The following is a 21,881-nucleotide window of genomic DNA, read 5'->3' as shown; positions in this document are numbered from 1 at the left end:
AAATAACCTCTCAGAGAACATCAGCTGACTTTAGGAGAGTTCCTGGAAGCTTGTTAATGCAAAGCTAATCAAAATCAAATAAAACAAGTGGAAGGGCTGATGCTTCAGGTTTTACAATCTCAAAAACATTGTTAGTCAGACCCTTTATCCCAACTGAATGTCAACACACATGTCCTGTACATCTGTGCTTGTGCTTACCATCATTCTATGGCTATAAGCCGCTATTTTAGAGCCTAGTAGAGTGGAGAGTGCTTCAACCACGTAGGGGCTGATGGATATTAGGCTACTTAACTCTGGAAATTAATTACACTTGTCTTCACGTCTGTCACCAGTTAATGAGCCTTGCTGGAATATCATTAAGTGAGATAGATGTGCAACGGGAGAGCTAAAGCAAAGGCAAAAAAACTAGAATAAAACCAGTTGAGAAGAAAAGAGGGGTTACCTGTTGACTGCTCCTTTTTCTCCGCCATGCGACGCCTCTCGCAGGAGTCTTTAAAAAGTGGGACAAAGGTTTGCTTTGCTTATTGTGTGTGTGTGTGTGTGTGATGTTCTGTTCAGGTACACTTAACCTGATGAAATTCCTAACCCATTGAGGTGATCATTTTTTGGAGGATTATGAGCTTGCTGCAGTGTGTTTAATCACTGTTGACAACCACCGTGTGTATTTGAACAAGAGAGGGAGGGACGAAAAAGGCTCATAGCTTCATCTCTTCTGCGTGTTTGTTGTCCAGCGTTGGTGGTCTGATGTGCCGTGCGAGGAAGACGCCAGAGGGAAACAAAGAAATCGCGTCCAGAATAAATGTGTGTCGTGCGTGTGTTTGCTTGCGGTGTGTTATTTCTGTGTGTCCTCTTTAACCCTAAGCGTAACATTTCCAGCCATGCTGGCAGGTAACTTCTGAGCTGTCTTTTCTCAACAGCAGCACATTCCTGCCTCTCCTCAGTCTCACAAAAGGCCATTCAACCTCGTAACCTAATAAACATTCATTTTCATTTTTAAAACATACATTTATTTATTTATATATTTTTTGCAGGCCATTGCATCCTGGACATTTAATTCCCCTTGACATGTTCACATTTGCAGTTCTGCCACTAAATGTAATTTAAACCTCTTTTACATTAAAGTGACTCTATGTGACAATCCAGCCTTACTTGATCTGGTATGACCACTCCTGTATGATGGCTAATGTTAGCTAGCTGTAGCTATTTACTCACCTCTAGTTCTCCGCGGCCATGCAGATAGTTTTACTTGTCCAGGTTTTGAGATATCCGTCTCTAACACGCCTGATGTCACTTGACCCGTCTCTTATCCAAATCTTTGGGTTCTTGTTGCAGAACCGGGGGAGTCCTGGTTTAGAACAGTGGAGCTTCAGTGCTTTTACAAGAACACGTCTAACCTCAGTTAACAGAAATACAGCAGAATGTTTTTGTTGAGCAAACAAGCACAAATAGACACAAGTTTGTGTGCATTAGTTTGCAGTGGCTGCTCAAATATAGTCATGGATTGGCACATTAAACTTTAAATATGGTAACAGTGCAACTACAGTATATGACAGTATTTGCCCAATGGTTCATTTGGTATTCCAACATTTTCACAAACTAGATTTGGTACAGAGGGAGAAAGAGATTGAAAGAGTGTAAAGTCAGAGAGAGAGAGCAAGAGAGAGAGAGAGGGAGAGACCAGGATGGGGTGAATAAGCCGTTTGTTTGTCTCTCTGCTGTCCTCCCTGGCCTTGCCTGGTGCTTGGTGCCTGGCGTCCAGGGTCATTTCCTTTCACAACGACCCCTGCCATCCTTGCATTAGCATTTTCACTGCTGCGGGGGCAACATTCGAGTGTGTGTGTTTGCTTGGTTGCCTGCTCGTTACGGGTCTTATTATGCAGGGACTCGGGAAGACTGAGAGAGGGGAGCAGGGCCGAGACATCGACCTGACATCGCTGAGATCCACCATGCCAGCCACGGGCCCTCTGCAGGTTAGTACACCCAAAGAGACAGAGAAGACTGTGTGAAACAGAGGGACAGACCAGGAGAAAGACAGAGAGGACACAATTAGAAAGACAGAAAAGGAGGGGAAGAGACATGTGAAAGGTGGCGTTTGAATATAGATGCATCTTTCTGTCTGATTTGCAATGGCGTCTCCTTCTACCCCCCTTTCTCTCTCTTCCCCTCACTCTTTCATGCCCCTTTCCTCCCAGTCGTGGCCTATCTGCGACTCTGAATCGCTGCTCCTGTCTTAGCTTTGCCGCAGAGCTGTGGTATGTCCTGTCTATGTGAGAGCTGAGGATCAGAGGGTCACTGTGCGGCTCTCTGGGTTCGGCTGAGTGTCTGAGACCCAGTTACGATCGCGACGTCCATCAAATATCAATTAGGGCTCGGGTGCAAAGGCTAATAAAGTCCTCTAATGCAGCACAGGGTCAACAGAGCAGGTACTCGCTAATGCCAAGAACCAGGGGTGAAGGTAGGGTTGGGGACCTGATACACTTTTTTGAGAAGATGCGTTTTTTTCTGTACTCTTTTATTTTGTTTCATTTTTAAAGAATCAAAAATTTGAGCCTTTCTTTAAGTTCAGTTTTGTTTGACACTGTTCAGAGCAGTATTGCAGTTATTTCTATCTTCAAAAAGTCCTCTGGCCCATCATTCACAGCAGTTATAGGTATGCACCCAGCCCCCCCAACACACACACACACGCACACACACACACACGCACACTCTCTCTCTCTCTCTGGTGTCTGTTGCAATTCATCTTCTGTATCGGTGTCTGGCCAGCAGTGTTCCTGCCCCTCAACCAGCAGGGCTATCAGTTACTGGTATATTTAGCTACACAGTCTCCAGTGAAGACAAGATGTGTGTGTGTGTGTGTGTGTGTGTGTGTGTGTGTATGCATGGGTTGTGTGTGGGTATTCATGTATACAATTTGAGTTTTGGACCTTGGGAGTGAGGACATTTTTGGAAAGTGAGGAGATTTTGCTGGTCCTCACTTTCAGACAGACCTCTAGACAGAGGGGCTGCTTGAGTGTTTAAACTTGGTTTTAAGGTTAGAATTAAGTTTAGGTTGGGCTTAGGAGTTAGGCATTTAGTCGTGATGGTCAAGGTCAGGGTAAGGGGCAATGGAATGCATTACATAAGTGAGGGTCTTTGCAAGTATAGAGAAAGAACAAATGTGTATGTTTGTAGTGGGGGTGCGTGTGTGTCTAAAATCAGAGAGCTACTACATGTGTGTGGACATGTGTGTGGATGTATGAGTGAGAAAGTGACAGATGTGGGAGAAAAGGTGCACAGCGGCTGAGTGGGTGTATGTCCACATGTTAAAGTCACATTAGCTTCAGGGCCGCCCAAGTTCTTAACACAGGTAAACACTGAAAACTGAAAAAAATTCAAAACTCAAAAGCAATGCTGCTCAGTAAAACTCTCCTACCCGTCACTTCAGCTCCTGTCAGCAGCATGACAGCTGCAGCAGCTGCACCGCATGAATTTTCATGGCAGCAAAAATAAGAAGAATGTTTACCTGCTTGTTAACCACCTCCAGATTTACCACTCGTGAAAGCTGGTTCTGTTCATTCATTTAACCTAACTGAAAGCAGTTTACACTGGATTTATCACACACACACACTTCCAATGCCTGAATCTCCCCCTCATGGTTTGATGACTTGCATATTAGTGAGACATTGAACAGTATTAGCATTTGTGAAAGTCTAAATATAATGTAATCTAAATATTGTGCAGTGAACAGCAATCCTGGAGATGATTTGTCTCAAAAGTGCATCTGCGATAGTCTTTAGTGGCATCTTTTGTATGTATTTCTCAGCAGCAATTAGCAGGAATTAAGGCGACTAATGTGGATTGTGACTGACCATAAACGCCACCATGACTGTTTGCAGAGCCAGAGTTCTCGCTCCTTTAATCACAGATAAGCCGAAAACTTATAGCCCCATTTGGCAGCCATCAGCCACCCGCTCCTGTACGGCAGCACTGCTCCTATCATGTGGCGCAGAATGTAAATGTGTACATTCGCAGATGCCAAGTCCTCCCCGCAACTATTCATTTCAGCCGCGGAGGCTTAATCATACGAGGACAGATGTGAGGAGAGGAGTGTGTGATCCCCTGAAAAGCGGAAATGTGTGTTTAAGAAGTCGCTCTCGTGGCATGATACACATCCTGTACTTCAGTGCCTGTATGTCATGCTAGCGGATGGTGATTTATGCTGTAATCACTACATTAAGCATCTCATATGTCCTTGCCATGCTGATTTAACCGACAGATGGGTGGCTGGTTGCCACTGTGCTTACATGCTGAGATGCAGCAGGTGCATGAAAAGAAATATGAAATAAATATTATCCTTTAGGATACCAGCTGTGACACCTCCACTGTTGGCTCATGCTTGGACGACACAACTTATTAGCTAATACTGGAGCCAGTCTTTAAGCTTGTTGGCACTCTTCTTGGTTAATTTGTGCCATGGATCAGTGCTCATAGTGCACTGGGAATGTCCTCTGGTAAATATCTGGAGTTGCCCTTTAAGTCATATTGGGATATGAGCTGGTTTTAATATAATCTGCTGTGATATCAGTCACATTGGCGTTTAAATATAGTTTGATGTTCATGAATTTGTACTTGCTCTGTTTGATTTTGAGTGATTTTCTAAGTCTCCATCCAGACATTGTGCACTCAGTATAGCTTCGAGTCCCGGGGAAAGCATGTAATTTGCTGAAATTGGATTTATGAGGTTTTCGCGCAGTGTGTGTGTGAAGCTGCCATGATGAATCTATTTCTATGGTGCGAAGGCTTTACACCTCTAAGTCACTCTCTATGTATAGAGCGCAGCAACAGGGCGTGGAGGGCTGACACAGCACTAATAGGAATCACACAGCCTTTCTAAGCATGGCAGTCATGTTTCAGTGTTTGTGCTGTGAAAGATAACAACGCCACTTATCTGGAATATTTGTTAGTGTACAACCACTTTAAGGGTCCTTCGAATAGCCGATAAAGTCAAATAGCCTCAAAGAGGCAATGAAAGTCATCATCTGGTGTAAGTGGTCACCATTTAATGGGCTTCGCTTGCAAAATGAACCTGTGTTGGCAAATAATCAAGTTTGGTTGTTGACCAGTGGTGACCGCACCTTTATACTACATTTCATATATTACATATTGGACTTTAACTCCACTGTTTATTTATCAGTTTTAGTTATTTTGCAGATTCAGATTATATTTTCTCACAAATACTTTATAGTTCTTTTCTTGAAACAGTCAGATAAACAAGAATTTGCTAAAAGAGCTGGAGTCTATAAGCATTAACGTTACTGAAATGGGAGCTAAGAGTGTGTTTGCTGGGGACTATTTTCAGCTGCGGATTTGGTGTTTTAGCCGGTATTTACTGCAGTAGAAAAGTTGTGGGATGATCTCAAAATAAGCTACAGTTACCATGTTCATGGTAATGAAGGAATATGTCAATGATGTGGCTCATTTGTTGGAGCTCTTTGGTACAGAGGTAGAAGCTAAATCTAGGAAGGAACAACGAGGAGGAACAAAATGTCTCAGAGAAACTCAACAGCATGATCCTTCACCCAGAACCCACTCCCTCCACACCCACTCTTTACAAATTACTATTCCCATTCAATCCTGAAGGTGTATTCAAACACTCAAAACGAACACAAAGCCAAATTGGCATCGCAACAGCGTGCAAAGTCAGCGGAAAGCTTTAAAATGGGCTTAGTTTGAATTAATATCAACTCGAGCAGAGAGCTGCAGAGGGAAGGGCTCTCTCTTCTGTTCTTGCAAAAGAGGATTTTGGCATGTGCAGGTTTTTAACAGTCCCCTTTCACAGCGGAGACTTCCCACATACACAGTACTTGTTAAGGATCGTTAGCTCGCTCAGAGGTGTCTGAGTGACGCTCGACTTCAGCAGATCCACGATGGCCCCAGCACGAAATGAAAGTTTAAATCAATGCAAGCGTTGCAGTTATGTGTCACAGAAGTCTGTGAACAAGCCTGAACTGGCCATGAAGTGACTTTGGCAGATGCCAGAAGGGCAGGGTCACTTTAACACGTTAGTCATACCAACAATAATAATAATCATATTAATAGATTACTGAAATAATAGATCTGCATACTTCATAGCAATCGCAACAACTGAATTTAACTGTAATCTCAGGTGTTGTTCTTCCTGTATTTTTCTCTGAATAACAGCTTGTTTATCGGGCTACTTCTTCTTTCATCCATCTGTTTTAGTGCCTGGTGCTTCGTGTCCCTCCACGACCACCGTCCCTCTCGTCTCCTTCCCACTTCTCTCACCTCCCAGAATACACTGCAGCCACTCTCTGACATTACATGTGTATGTGTGTCTGCCTCTGTGTGTGTGTGTGTGTGTGTGTGTGTGTGTGTGTGTGTGTAACCCCAACATGGCCCCTGCAAGGCAAATGCCACATTCTGAGTGTGGGTGTTAAGTACGAGAAAGTGTGTGTGTGTGATTCCAGGAACTTTCATCCGAGACCCAACTGAGCCTCATCTTTAAATGACTGTTGTTGTGTAATAGGCGTGTAACGTAATATTTGCTGTGTGCGTCCAAACTATGGTACATATGTGTCATGTCTTTGCACATTTTGACAGAAACAGAATATATATAGTTTGAGTATCTTGTTCAGATGAGGCCATGCCATTGTTCCAACGAGCCAATACTGCGATTTTTCAGCATATTTCCAGCATAAGACCCGCCACCTACTCTGCCTCTGATTGGCTCTGACACATTTTTTGAACCCTGCCCTGAACCTAAACCAGGCAATGACCCCTAGCCAATCAGAGTGACAGGAAGGTCTTTTTGGGCTTTTTTCGGACAGATAATGAGCAGGGAACAATGGACAGTCCCCATTCAGACCTACTGTCCTATCTAATATCCAGATGGTGCAAAGTTGTGCCTGACCATAATTCAAACCTGGCATCAGAATATGCTTCAAGTCTATCCCATGTGACTGGGTATCACATTTATTTTCACCTGTCTTCATCTGTCATTGGCTGATGGAGTTTCCTCTGTTGTCATGAAGACAGTACATATTTCACTGTCAAAGCACTTCTAGTACTTCTTGTCCCTGTCTACTCATAGGTAAGCCGGAGGGTTCATTCTTGTAGTTTGACAGAACAACCACAGCTCAAAGCACAGTCACTAGTTTGTTCTGGAGTGTTCAGCCTGATGAAGACTGTGGGATATATTTTTGAGGGCCTAAAGAATAAAGCATGAAACCTTTAAATTATATTTGAACGGTGTTTGCTTTGATGGATTTGGACTATTTATTTATTAAATCTTTCAAGATACTGGAATGTTTGTAATTCAAGTAGATATGAGAAATGGTAAATTACTGCTATTCCACATGGGGCACCCCAGTCAAAAAGTCTGGCCACATCATTGCTGTCTTCTTGCCTTCATACGGGATTCAAAATCTTGTCAGAGTTGTCTTGCATAGGTGGAATCAGCTGTGTTTTGGGAGCTCGGTCTTTGCACTAACTTATCATAAGTCCATGAGGCAGAAAGCGTCAGGAGCAGTCGGATCTCTGCGTTCTCACCAGAGTTTAGAGCTGTTCGCTCAGGATTAGCTCACACACACTCACACTGTTACACACCTGGAAGGGCCTTCGCTAAAGGGTATCTCAGTGGAGGAAAAGAGTTCTGCCCTTTCATTTCCCAGCCCAGATTTATCCTGCTGCTCCGGGAATCCAACCCTTGACCTTTTTTTGCTCACAACCCGGCTTCTTTATCCTGTTGTGGCGAGTGTGAACAGCACCTGTGTGAGGCAAAGTCCGCACTCATGCAGATAAATATGCAAACATGGCGTGAGTGTCATTGTTGAGAAATGTTTAAATCTAGATTTTCTTTCATGGCTAACAGTGAAAAACTGCATTACTGCCACCATGTGAGAATAGGTGTGGCTGAATGGATAGATCGACACACCCCAGTCACAGATTTGCTCCCTCCATCACTGTTTTTACTCCAGCAGTCATCTGAAAACAGATACACATACTTTTTCTCTGCTTTGTTTTCGCTCTCTCTCCGATTCTGTCTCTCCCTCTTCCTCATACATTCCTCCTCATCTTCATTTCCTCTTTCCCTTTCTCTCTATTCCTCTCCTTCCTCCTCTTCCCCTGTCCAGGGGGGGAATGTGTGTTTTCTTTTCATTTCAGGGGGGAAATGACAGCTGACTCGGTTTGAATCTGAAACAGCTTTACGGGAAAAGAGCTCAATTCGCTGCTATTTGTGTGTGTGTGTGTGTGTGTGTGTGTGTGTGTGTGTGTTTGTGCAGAAATGTGAAAAGATTTTTAGAGGGCTGAAAATAGAGCCAGGATGAGCGATACCAGACAAAACTTTACATCCAACCATACGTAAACAATTACATTTTCACGCACACACACACACACGCATGCACACTCCTGCTCTCTCTCAGTCATAAACCCACAATTATTGTGTCAAGGAGGGAAACAAGGCAGATATAGAGCACAAATAGAAGCACAAATCTGCCCCTTGAGTATAAATCTCGACTGTTATTTTGATATGGTTTTTCACAAAGACATCAGTTGTCAAATCACCTCATCCTGAAAACCTTGAGCTGATTATTACACATGAAATAAATCTCCGGCTGCAGCTTTAGGCCAAGAGTGCTGTTGTGTCACACTTTTGTTCCTCATCCACTTGTTCCAGTCGCATTTGTGCCAAGAACGAACAGGAAACCCCCCTCTCTGGTGCTGCTGAGGTTCCCCTGCTGGGACACTATAACTCACAACACTATAACTCACACACATAGACGCACATAAATCACAAATGCACAGCAGAATTATAAATCCAAGTTCATCTTTTCACAGATTTTCCACTTTGTACACACACCCTGCTCATAAAAACACATGTAGGTTTTAATGGTTTTCCTCAGAATTCATAAAAATGTATTTATTTCCAGAGCGTTGCTTATCGACTGCACATTAACGTTTAACTGCAGTGGTTTGAGGTGCCATGCACTTCATTTAAATCTGCAGCTTGCAGAGCTATAGTGTACTGGGCTTGGATCGCAGCCAAACACATGTGGCCACACGTGTGGAAAGGCACACGCATAAAAATAGACGTGGACGTATAATGTCATTTACAATGCATTAGAGGCTGTGTGTGGCGGGAGCATAATGCATCGAGTGTGTGCACTGCGGAGGAGTTGTCAGTGATATCAATCTTCTCATTTCATTCTTGGACAGCTAACCTCTTGTGTTTCTTGATAGAGTGTGTTGCTCTGCTGCTTGCCACTATGGAGTATGAGTGTGTTTACCTCACTTGAAGGGTAAATACAGCCCTCGCTCTATCTGTGTTTTCCTTCCCTCCAGCACGAGTGCTAGGTCACTGGATAAGACAAAGCGTGTATGTGGGAAAGATCCCATACGTTTATGTTTCTGGTCACTCCTGTATGTGGGTTTACAGGTGTGTGTGTGTGTGTGTGTGTGTGTGTGTCTGTAAACGGTCCATATGTTTGTGAACATGTAAATATGTGGCTTTTATGGCTGCCAGTGTGTTGTGTGTGCAGGGGTCAACACAACAGTGCCAATGAGATAGAAGTATTTGCATTTGGTTATCACTAGTTATTAAGCTAGTTTAGTGGCTTCAGTAAAGTAACGTAAACAATGTAAAAACACAGCTTTAAAGCTGCTTTTATCAATGTTTTTATATCAACAATGGAGCAAGTGACTATATATAATGTAAAAGGGGCTGCTCTTAATGGCAAAGTAAGGCTCTGTGGACTGTTTAGCATCTTAACCTGCTGTACATTACCTGCATATACAGACACTGTTAGCGACTCACTGGTGAACATAATGGAGCATTTAGCTGCTAAAGAGTCAGATGTTTCCCTTGACAGATGGTGGATCGGAGCTAAAAGAGAATGAATATTGAACTTAAATTCAAAAAGTGGCCAAAGAAATGTAATGTTGCTTCATGTCTGCCGGATTCAGAATGAATTAAGATTTTAGGAGTCATGTGTCGGGAGTGATGGAGGGAGAGACGAGTGTGGGAGGTGGGCGAGGTTCTGTCTTACCTCATCCAGTCTCCGACGCTCACGTCCCCCTGGTGCTCATGGGACTATTGTTGATTACAACAGAATGAGATCACGCTTAAAGCGAAACAAAGGCACTCTGTTATTAATTGTCCTCTGTGGGAGACCATGAAGGCATCGACCAAGTCTTGAGGGAATACAATTCAATTATTGTGAAAATCATTGCATATTTATTCATAAATTTTTGTATTTTCTACCATTAATTGGAAAAATGTGTTGTTCTACTACATTTTTTGTTTATCAGAACGCCACACATGGCTGTGTTTTTAAAGGCAGTGAGTTAGGGAAAATGTCAGCTTTTCAGTGTGATGTCTTTGGAGAGACAACTGGGCGGCATTTAAAAATAAATGTCAACTATGAAGTTGGTAATTAGCTGTTATTATCATCTCCGTTTTATACTCAACAAAAAAAATGTAATGCAGACAATCGCTTTGGCTGTGCACAACTTTTACAAGCTCTAATCTCACATGTTGTATTTTGAAGCTTTCCCATGACCGGACCCATAAAATGCTTCACAGCAGTTTTTCTCAGTGTTCTGTCTGCACAAGCCCGCTCTGCGCAAACATAAACATCATGTTTAGGAGCCTCTGTGGACCTAAAGAAATGCCCTGACTGAGGGTTAGTCACCTATACTGATCCATTGTATTTATATTTGTGGCTGTATGGGTGTGTGCAGGAGAGTGTGTGTTTCTCATTCAGGAATATCCTTCCAGCCTTTGACCTCTTCTGTTAAAATAAGCAGCAGTAACTTCTTTAAGTTCACCTCTTCTCACAGCCACAGAAACACAAAGTCACTGACTACTATTTGAAATGATGATAAAATTAGATTAAACACCATTTTCAGCCATGCTGGTGGGCCCATCATGTTTGTCCCAACCGAAATATCTCAACAGCTATGAGATGAATTGCCATGAAATTTTGTGCAGGCACTTACAATCCCCAGAGGATGGATCATACTCACATTTGTGAACCCCTGCCCTTTCCTCTGGAGCCACTAGCAGGGTGACATTTATGATTCGGGGTCAAATATCTCGACAACTACGGGATGGATTTCTGTGAAATTTGATAGGGATACATTTTAATCACTTTGGTGATCCTGTGACTTTTCCTCTAGTTCTACCAGCAGTTTGATATTTGTGTCAATCATTCAAATCGTCTCTCAATCATCGGATCGTTTGCTGTGAAATTTAATGCATGCATTTGATCCGCTGACTTGTCATCTTTATCAGGTAAAAATCTGGTTTATACTGATGTCTGTACTAATAAAATGACACTCCCATCAACCTCAGCTGTACTTCATGTTCAGTAAATGTTGGTATGGTCACATGCTAAACCGATATAGAGAATGGAGTAAACATCAGACCTGCTAAACATCAGCATGCGTTAACATTGTCAGCATGTTAGCATGCTGACATTAGCATTTAGCCTTGCAGAGGCACTGACATCAGCAATGATAGAACGCTCTGACTTGTGGTTTCTGCTGCATTTCATCTGCAAATGTCTGCACAACTGCCAGACAGTAAAGAATCTTGAAACTGAATGTAAACTGATTTAAATGTGTTTATTTAAAGTGACAGTGAGGATGTGAGCCTGCTGTGTGTTTGTCGGAGCAGATATCAGACGTGGCACTGAGCATTTAGAGGTTTTTCTCAACGGAAAACTTCCATCATGACGATTAAAAGCTTAGCGCTGGTGGTGCATCACAGCCATGTGGTTATCTGGAATTATTTGAGTGGCTGTTGAAGTAGCTTTGATCAGAGAGGTCTTAGATCCACGTTGATCATTCCCACATTGCAACAGCAATACAAAGTCTTGTGGTAACTAGGGAGCTAGACTGTGAGTTTTCCTGTTTTCAACACAGGCTGATAACAGTGGTATAAAGTCAGTAGAGGAAGTTCAACTCTGTGTGTGAACACCAGCCATAAATTGTACTTCTGGTATCATCACATTGGCCATAAGAGTTATTACAGTGAAAAAGATCATCATGGCTTTTATTACTATAGTAAACTTCCTTGTGTGTGCACATAGGCTACTGAACTGCAGTAATTACGCAGGAGTGTTGTATTTTATGTGTGTAAAATGGGGTAATAGGCAGTTTGCTGTCATAAAGGAACTAACTCTGTGCATGTGTGTGTTTGTGTGTTAAAAGTTCAACATCGTGCACAGTTGCATCAGCAGGACATGTTTGCAGGTGTGCTTGTGTGGGTGAGTGCAAATGTTAGTTCATGCATAATCCATCTTTGTGTGCACAACATGGACACGCACACACAGTGACGCTTCACCTCCTATGGGTGCGTACCTTTGACATAGCTACCGTCACTGTGTCATACGTGACCAACTGGTGTCAAGCACTCTCCGTCTTTTGGCTCAAAATGGCATAAAACCTGCATTTCCTGCGTGTCCTCACTGGTCCACATGATTGAGAAATCACCACTTGTTGCTTCTCCTTACAAACATCTATTAACTTGTGTTTTAGCCCAGTGAGACGTACACACACACACACACACACACACACACACACATATACACACAACAAAGTCATATTCAGGTTCAGGTGTGTGTATCCACAGAGAGACTGTGACCTTGCTGCATGATTGATCATATCTGACTAGTTCAGCAGGCATCCAGGTGCAGGTGACTGTTGTGTAAAAAGGTGTGCACTACGCTCGTAAAACATTTGCCTTGAACCTGTCACACCTCAAGTACACAAAATATTGGCAGGGAAGTGAGTTAAAACTGCCAGTGAAGCTTTCTGAGGTTGAATGACAGGCAGAGGTTTGGCTGGTTGCTTAAAATATCTACTTGCTAATAAACCGCAGGCCATTTATGAATGCAAGTTAGTTTACAGGGATGGCAGGTCGGGTGAGGGGATAAAAGATAGTCAGGGACAGAGAGATAAGAGATTAAATGGAGATGAGAGCTGAATTAGATGAGGCCGAGACGTGGTCTTAGAATTCGTTTGTTAATCTGCTCAGTTTGGTTCTTTTTTTTTTTTTTTTTTTACATGTTTTCACTCTCAGGCAGCGACTATATCCGTCCGTCTCTTTAAATGTCTCATGTTTTGGGATGCTGCACAAAAAAGCAGCAGCATTCGTGGAATTTAGGAAGCGGGAATGCCCACATACACACAAACACAGAGGAAGGAAGTGTGTGTCGAGCTCGGTGATGAAGGCCGAGCCATGAAAGCCAGGAAGCCGCTGGGAGGAATGTCCTGCGATGTCACACATGGCCGAGGCCTGAAAGCTTGCACGCCCCCGGGGAGTTTTAAACTCCCAACAGCTTCGGCTCATCTGTGGAAAAAAACGCAGCAGGGAGAGCGACGCGACGAAGGCGACGTGTTTGTCTCAGAGGCTTTCCGCTGGTTTCATCACATCTGTTCACACCAAAACCTCAGCCAGCAACTCCAAAACACAGCCACATGCACAGGGCGATACTACTGTTTACAGTATACAGTACGTATGTGCACACATCCTGCACATCCTGCACTGATCTGCCCCTCCTACCCTCTGCTTCATGTTTGTTTTGGATACAGGCACTCCAGTGTGACTGCAAGTCAAGATTATATTGTGTTAAACTGACTTCTCGCTTCAGTGAATCACGATTACACCAAACAACAGGCGCTCTGAGGACGCATTGTGTAATCACTGCGGTTGTTATTCTATTCCAAGGCTTACATGACTCATGTGATTAAGCTACAGCATTTAGCAAGTTTGTTGCTGTTTTTGAAGCTTTGCTGATTTTTGTTTTCATATGCACGGTTTGCCAATCGCAGGCTGCACATGCACGCAGGCGCAGGCTGGACTGCACGATTGCTGCTTTGTTGGAATGTTATTGTAGGTGTTAATTGTGGGATAACACCTCTTTCTTCTCCGTGTGTGAGTCATGGGCAGATCACTTTCCAGCTGTTTGTTGGTGTTTTCAAACGCCTTTTCAGATTGAGATGGAAATAGTTGGAGAGCAGTAGAGAATGGAAAGATGGTAAGTTTCAAATAAAGAGCAGATTATTCTCCAACACTGGCCGTAGCTTATGTTTCTGTATGACAAGATGAAAACAAACTGTGAACATATCTGTCGTGCCGTGTGACACTGTGGCAGCTAAACTGCATTGCCAGACTTATGTTGCTTCTTGTGTAGCTGGGATCTGAACAGCATTGCTGGATTATGTTTACATGAAGGGGCAGCTGAGAGCCTCCTGGGTCAGACTGTTAATTTAGCAGAGATGAAGATCAGAGGCACCACTCAAACTCCAGTTTATTACTTAAGGAGGATAATTCATGCTGCTTACAAGTAAAACCTTAAACCTTAACCTTAACCTTAAAACCTTAAAACCTAAAAATAGAGGAAGTTAAAAAGTTTTTGATTTGCTCCTGAAATTTCTGGTGTCAGTTAACATGGGAGTCAATGGGGCAGTTCACAAACAGTGTTGTCACTTTGAGGCTCATAACACAAAATGTTTAAGTCCGTTTGCTTGGATGCATACGCTGTATGAAAGAAGACATGTTTTTCTACATTTTGATGGACAAAACAGTGAATAAAGAGTGAAAATCGAGGGAGAAAGAGGCAGCTGAAGGGAGGTTTTGAAGTAGTGTTTAACAGCTTTACTGTGTGTGAGGTCAAAAATATGAAAGATACAAACAAGTTTACAAGTTTGAATGAAGTTTCTACATCAGCAAGTTCCCAAAAATGCAGTAGAATAAGAATAAGTGAGGGGAATATGGATCTTGCTAAATGTTGACAGTTTAGAGACCTTATCATCTTATAACCTCTGACTATTATTTTTTCCACCTCTCATCGCTCTTTTTCCTCCTCCTTCGCTTTCCCTTCTCCTTCTGTTTAGTTTCCTCCTGCTCAGCCTCATGCTCTTCCCATCTCCTCCTCATTTTCCCTCTCCTATTGTCTCTGATTCTCTTAATTCAAACACACTTCTGCTCACTCGAATGCGAGCGACACAGCGGCCTTTCCAAACATCTGCATGTGTAATAGATAAGATGCATGTTTAGACGACGGGAAACTTGTTTATACACTCACTTGCTTTTGCTTATCATCGGAAATAGGAAATATAAGCCTGTGTTTATATTCTGAAATGATCACGTAACATTAATGTGAATTTCGCAGCCCTTTGTCGGACTGTGTGTAAATACACTTGTCAGTCACTTGAGGGGATGAGGCTTGGCTCCAGGCCTGTGGACGTACACTGGGATCGTTAAATAAGCCCATAAAAATGAGCGACTGAGATATTTTATGATGATGATTGTAATATAATCATGAGGTGTGATGTCTCAGGTAACCACAGTTTAAGCGATCCAGTGTCTCACATTTTCTCTTCTCTCAAATCTAAAACAGTTATTTTATTTTTTCAGCTCAGCCTAAGAGGGCAAATGAGCTGCTGCTCGTGCAACTTCAGCCCGGCCTGGTTTACGCCCTTGTTTGCAGGTTAGCATCAGTGTTTTTCCATCAGGGTAGAATGCAGCGCTGCAGCATTGCTGTGAAGACCACTGGAAGACTTCCGTTTAGAAAATATTCCGAGCATTTTTTTTTTTCTGCAAAATGTTTTACTATCTCACAGTGTAAACATCGTTCCATGGAGCATTTCACTTTGACCTGAGCCATGCGATGCAGCAGCAGTGTGGCACAGTGTTTAGAGACAACATTCCTTGAAAGGGAAGGTCTGCAAACAGCTCCCACAGGAGCAAACATCTGCACCCCTGAAGGGTCCTTGAGCAACTCGCTGTTGACCTCTGATCTCCTGACAGATGGTGGCAAGCAAAATTTAACAGCCTGATGACAGCATTGTGATAGTATTATTAGCCGTCATTTATGACGACAAGATGACTGTAATGTTTTTCAGCAGCAGGTTATTTCCAGTATCTGTGATGTTCTCACAGAGCGCACAGCTTCATCCTTTATGACAGGTTAAAAAGGCAAAGAAACACAAGGAATTCCAGCTATTATTGCCGTCTTTGTCTTCACAAAGACTGACTGACATGAGTCCGTCCTCTTTCCAAACACACCTTCCCTGTAATAAAAACTTGAAGCAAACACTGAACAATGAGTAGTATTTTTTTTTACAAGCCTATAAATCACCCTGCCATTGTGTAAAGTATATGTGTATTTCCTCTAATTGTAGGATGTATGATTTGGTGTGTGTGTCACTTTTCTGGCTGTTATCCAACATCATAACTCAGGAACAGAAGGACAGAACGTGAACATGTTTCACATTTGTTCAGATTCTGAATTGGTGACACTAACTTGAAACTGTGCTGATGTACAGATCTCCTGTGCTGCCGGGCTGAAGATGTGAGTGAAGCATCCCTTTTTAGAATTTGTCGCTTCTTTGCAGCACTTTTTCACATTTGCAGTCCACCACAAGCTCATTGGTTTGCTGATATTGAGCTTCAGGTGATTGTTGTTGGAATTAAACTCAATGACCTGACGAAAATCCAGACTGTTGAGTAAGATACTTCACCACAGGTGACCTTAAATGCGTGCGCACTGCAGTTGTGCCATGTTTGCTAAACTGAGCTGCAGTACAACCTGCAGCATCACCTGTTGGAAGAACATTACATGTGAAATGAAGAAAAGCTGCAGCACAAGCTCAGACATCGAAGCGGATAATGCAAATCTTCTGTCATAATCCCACCCATAGGAAGCCTCCTTGACACTCTCTCTGCGGCTGAGCTGTATGTTGAACAGATTTAAATTAGCCACGAAGCAGTGAGGGAACTTTAGGCTGCGCATACTTGTCATTCCTGCTTATCAACACTGAAGTTAACTGATGTCACCACTTCAGAGAAAACAGCCTTGAAAAGGCATTTCTGTTTATGTGTGTGTTTGCAGTGTTGCCATGACAGCATGTAGCGTGTTTAAGAGCACAAGGATGGTGCACACACTGCAGCATGTGATACACACCCATACCCACCTGGCACGCACACTTCTGACAGACAGACACACACACATATTGCACACACGTCTTTAAGGGTCTTTAGCATTCCAAACGATGCTATAACAGTACGTAACATACGTCAGCGTCTTATGCAAGAGACTCCTCCAGCATGGCTGACGTCAGAGGAGAACCAGGTGTTTATGGGCTCTTCATCACACACACACACACACACACACACACACACACACACACACACACACACACACACAGAACTACTAGCCCCTACCTGTAGCCATTATCAACGTATGCCTCATGGTATGGACACCTGTTTCCTGAACACAGTGCCAATTTGTTAGATTATTTCAACACAAAATCCAGATACACTTTAAACACCTTGTTTTCCTTTCTGTAATTCCCGTCATGTGATAAAGTAAAACAGCATGATTTTTCTTCTTTGACAATCAGTGTTGCAGGCAGTTGAGTAACAGAAGCTTCATGATGCCATGTCTGTACAGTCTGTCAGCTGTAAGTGCGACCCTTTGTAGGGTTTCCGTAGGATGCCCCTGCAGGGCCAGAGGGGCCGGCTGGAGTCACTGATATGGGAATCTCTGTTACACCTTGTGGTTATGGTCAGGAATGCAGAGAGTCAACTGATATTAGATCACTGCCGCTCTTTCTCTCCTACTCCTGGATGGCAGATGGAAGACCAGTTGCACACACACACTCACAGACATATAAATGCACACACATGTGGTCTGATGTAGCGGTTACTCTGCGTCTCTGTGTTAAATCCTCTGTTCAATCGTCTGTTATTTTCCATGCTTGTGGGTGATATTGTGGGTCTGTGTGTGTGTGTTTGTGTGGTCCCATCACTGGGGGAGTGGGACCAAAGGTCAAAGGTCACTGAGGTTGAGTGGGTTGTAAATTTTCCCAGTACTCTTATCTTATAGACCCATAAGAGCATAGAAATACTCTATTACAGTGAAAGTACAAAGGTCCGAGAGTATTAAGAGTTCTTTATGCAGCCCCTTGTCGGAGTTGTATTGTTATATATTGTTGGATTATTATCACTCATGCATAAATGTGTGAGATACATTTTAATGTTGCAGCTGCTCTTGGTGGAGAAAGACCTTTATATATTATAAGGTTTAGTTTAATCTGTCAGAGCCCATCATAGTTGATAAACTGATCATGTCTTGTACTTTATGTAAAATGCTAATCTGTGAAGTTAAATGGAGCATCATATGCAATCAAAATCATATGAAACAACAGTCAAATACTTAGTCATAAATTTGACCAAAACATGCTTCATTACACAAATCTGAACTCAAACTGAAGGTGTTAAGGCACACACATGTTTATCTCTTCATGCTGGTGAGGATCCTCATTGACCTCGTTGAGCTGTTTACACATCCTGGACCCTTACTCTAAACTCATCCTGCAAGTCTCTCAACAAAATCTTGGAAGAAATGAGGACCAGAAAAAAATCCAACTGTTCACACACAAAACACACACACTCAATGGATTTCTGTTTGCATCCTGTCCTGCAGTTACTGAGGCGTCTGTCCTGCTGTGTAACAGCTCGCCCTCCAAAGGAAAGCAGGAGGATGACACTTTGATCATACAGACAGGCAGGAGATGACAAGAGGAAGTAAACACAGAGGGGTAACTCAAAGAAAGGTGGTCAGGAATAATTATTTTTGATTCTTTTTGATTTTTTTCATTCATTTTTGTTGTTAGTGCTCTGTGCAGTGTGGTTTTGATATTGATTTTTTTAAAGATACAGGGTTAGTTTGGAGAATATGTCATGATTTTTGGGGCTCTCTTCAAGCCTTTCTGTCTGTTTACCAAAGCAGAATACAGCTAGTGCAGTTGAGGAAGAAAGCTGTGGTTTATGTGATAGTAAATAAGAGAGGAAGAGGGGGGAAAGGATCAAAAAGGATGAAGAGGTGTGTTAAAATGCCACATGGGTTCACTCAGTTGTGACATAAAGGACACAGCAGGGGACATGTTTGTTAAAGACTCTCAGTGATGTTACCTGTTCCTTTGGATTTTGTGTAAGTGCTCTTTGGCCCTATAATTGTGGAACCATAAGATAAAGACCAGCATCATCCTCAGATTATGAAGCATGGACCTTAATTAGTAAAAAGACACACACACACACACACACACACACACACACACACACACACACACACACACACACCATTGTAGGGGTGTTTTCTCATGTCAGCTTTGCTAATTACCAGGCGATAGTTAGCTACGGGGCAGAGATCAAGGGTCAGCTGCAAACCTACTGCTTGTGTGTGAAGGGACAGAAATGACGTGTTTGTGTGTGTGTTTGTGTGTGTGTGTGTGTGTGTGTAGATAACAGCCTCCTCCCCGTTGCTTTCCATGTCAAAGTTCACCTAATAAGTGCCTTGACTCTGGCTGTGTTTGCGGGTGCATGTGTTGAGCGGTCTCCACTGTTTGTTTGTCTCCAAACATAATGAGTCTATTCAGCGGCAGGCCCGCTACCCCCACCTATCATCCGCTCACGCATACACAGACAAACAAATAACCTGAAATGCAGCATTTCACGTGCTGACCCGTGTCCCCCAAAACAAACAAACACAGAAAAATTTCAAGAGGCGATCCCGGGTGATGTTTTTAGCTTTGGGAAAGAACATTCAAGTTTAAGTGCTTCTACCAGGCAGTGCTTCATGAAGATGATTTGGGGAAGTTGTAACCAAACAGTTGCCGATTTACCCATCCAGCACACACAGAGCAACACTGGCATTTATTTGGAGCCATTTTCATTTCTGAAATATTGGTCTCTTTAGCTTTAGATTTAGCTTTAGCAACAGATTGTTGTCAAGTTTGTCTGGTTGAAAACAGTTGAATGCTGCAGCTGGAAACAACAAGGGAGGAAGAGTGGTGAGACAAGACCAGAACAGGTCATGGGACATTAAAACAAAACAATGAGCTGAAAGATGCCAAAACGCTAAAGGGTTTTAACTTTGAAAACGTGGTATCAAGTCTGCTCAGGAAGGTCGACCAACTAACCTGCGCGTCGTCGTTTGAAAATCCTTTGAAAATTGGCTTTTACAGTATGCATTTAGTGGACAACAAACCATGAATCTTAGCTACTGAAATGAGAGGCTTCATGTGAAAAGTCTCCTCTCAGGCCTGCTCCTGCTTTCAGGCAAAAGAGCTGAGGCACAAGCCAAAATCATTTGAGTAAGTAGTAACTCAGACACTGCTCTGCTGCCAGTAAGCCAGCAAGAGAAAAGACAACTCATCTCTTTGTCACTGTCTCTCTTCCTCCCGACATGCTGACTTTTCTTCTTTGTGTCGCTATCTGTTTCTCTTCATCTGCTTTTCTGCTTTCGTCCTGCTCCCTCACCCTAAATGGCAGTTACATAAAACCCAAACAGAAAGATGATGCCTTCGGGCAGCGAGAGCCTTGGAAAAATGCAGAAGAAAAAAAAAAAAAAAAAGAAAACAGCCAAGCTCTGAGACAGACAGGCAGAGAGATGGAGAGACAGTAAAAATAAGACACTAAAAGAAAACCAGAGCTCCACTCCTAGTTGGGCTTCCCTTCCTATTGGATGTTATGGCAACCAATTGGAGTCCAGGGGAGGAGCACTTCCTGTGAGGTCAATGGGGGGGCCTCCCATGCGGTCTGGTGTGTGTGTTTATGTGCAGTGTGCAGTGTAAAAACAAGCTGTTTTGCGAGCATGTTTGTGTGTACATTGATTGCACATGTGCATACCTGTGCGTGTGGAATGACTTGTGTGTGCCTCATGCAGGTATGGCTCAGGTATGCGTTTGTGTGTGACTCTGGTGCGTTTAGGTACGGGCATGTGCACGTTTTGTGATATGGCCCCGTGCCCAGGGTTGTGGATCAGTGAATTTCAGGAATGGGAGTTTTACAAGGACTCTGGATTTCTAGGAACAGTTTATTATATAAATGCCATGTGTCCATAAAAACCAGGAGGAAGAAAGAGAACTTCATTGTCATCAATACTGCTGTTAATGTTCGTTGCTGATGAAGAAGCAGGACATTGTTGCTGCGGTTTTAGCCAAATTAGCCAATATCAGTCTGTCAGTCGGCCCAGTGTGTTAACACGGATTGAAAAATCTAAACTAGTGGGTGGATTCTCATTAAATTTTCTACAGACATTCATGGTTCCTGAGGGATACACCCTAAAGATTTAATTGCCCCCCCCCCCCTTTTCCTACAGCTTCCTATAGATCCAACATGTGCTTGACATTATTTTTTGGCTGAAACAACTACTGGATGGATTTCCATGAAATTTGGTGCAGGTGTTCATGGTATCCAGAGGACGAATCCTAATAACTTTGGAGACCCCCTGACTTTTCCTCCAGCGTCACATGCTTTTCAAATTTTCACTTATCCAGTGAAGGATGTTGCTATCTACTGGATGAACTGGCACCAACTTCTGTGTGACATTCATTATTTTCTGACCATGAAGCCTACAGACTTTACTTCTAGTGTCACCATGAGGTTGACATTTCTGGCTTTTAGTGAAGTATCTCAGCTACTATCAGATGGATGGCCATGGCTTTTCCATGTCTCTCTCAGAATGAATTGAAATAGCTTTTATTTGTAATTGAGTGCCATCATCAGATCAAAATTTTAACTCGTGCAGGACTTTGGTTTATGGCCAAAAACTTGCATAAACTCCCGTCAGCCTCCAGCGTATTTATGTTTAGCGCTAATTAGCAAATATTAGCATGACAACACTCTAACAACACTTATACCTGCTCAACATCAGGATTGTAATTGTGGGTATTTAGCTCAAAGCAATGCTAGTTTCAGTGTCATAGAGCTGCTAGCATGGCTGTTGACTCTTTAAAGTGTAAAGTATGAGATATATGCAATACTTACATAAATATTAAGCATGCATATAACAACCCATTCATAGGAA

At 42.8% G+C, this 21,881-nt stretch overlaps 1 protein-coding gene across 8 annotated transcripts in view; it reads left to right on the top strand.

Moving 5' to 3' along the window:
* Positions 1-1,663: 1,663 nt before the first annotated feature.
* LOC143315145 (ninjurin-2-like) overlaps positions 1,664-21,881 on the top strand; it is a 28,136-nt gene continuing 7,918 nt past the window's right edge. For 5 of the 8 annotated variants that reach the window (XR_013075864.1, XM_076722644.1, XM_076722648.1 and 2 more), the window contains exon 1: positions 1,703-1,970. Coding sequence is in view for 7 of the 8 variants with exons in the window: in XM_076722644.1 (XP_076578759.1) it covers positions 1,875-1,970 (96 nt within the window). In the remaining variant the exon portion in view is untranslated. Of the gene's footprint in view, positions 1,971-21,881 lie in introns of all 8 variants that reach the window. The other 3 variants (XM_076722646.1, XM_076722645.1, XM_076722647.1) reach the window with 2 other exon arrangements.

Source organism: Chaetodon auriga, chromosome 22 (genome assembly GCF_051107435.1).
Source record: "Chaetodon auriga isolate fChaAug3 chromosome 22, fChaAug3.hap1, whole genome shotgun sequence".
In the NCBI taxonomy this organism is placed as follows: domain Eukaryota; kingdom Metazoa; phylum Chordata; class Actinopteri; order Chaetodontiformes; family Chaetodontidae; genus Chaetodon; species Chaetodon auriga.
This window is presented reverse-complemented; position numbering and strand designations above follow the sequence as displayed.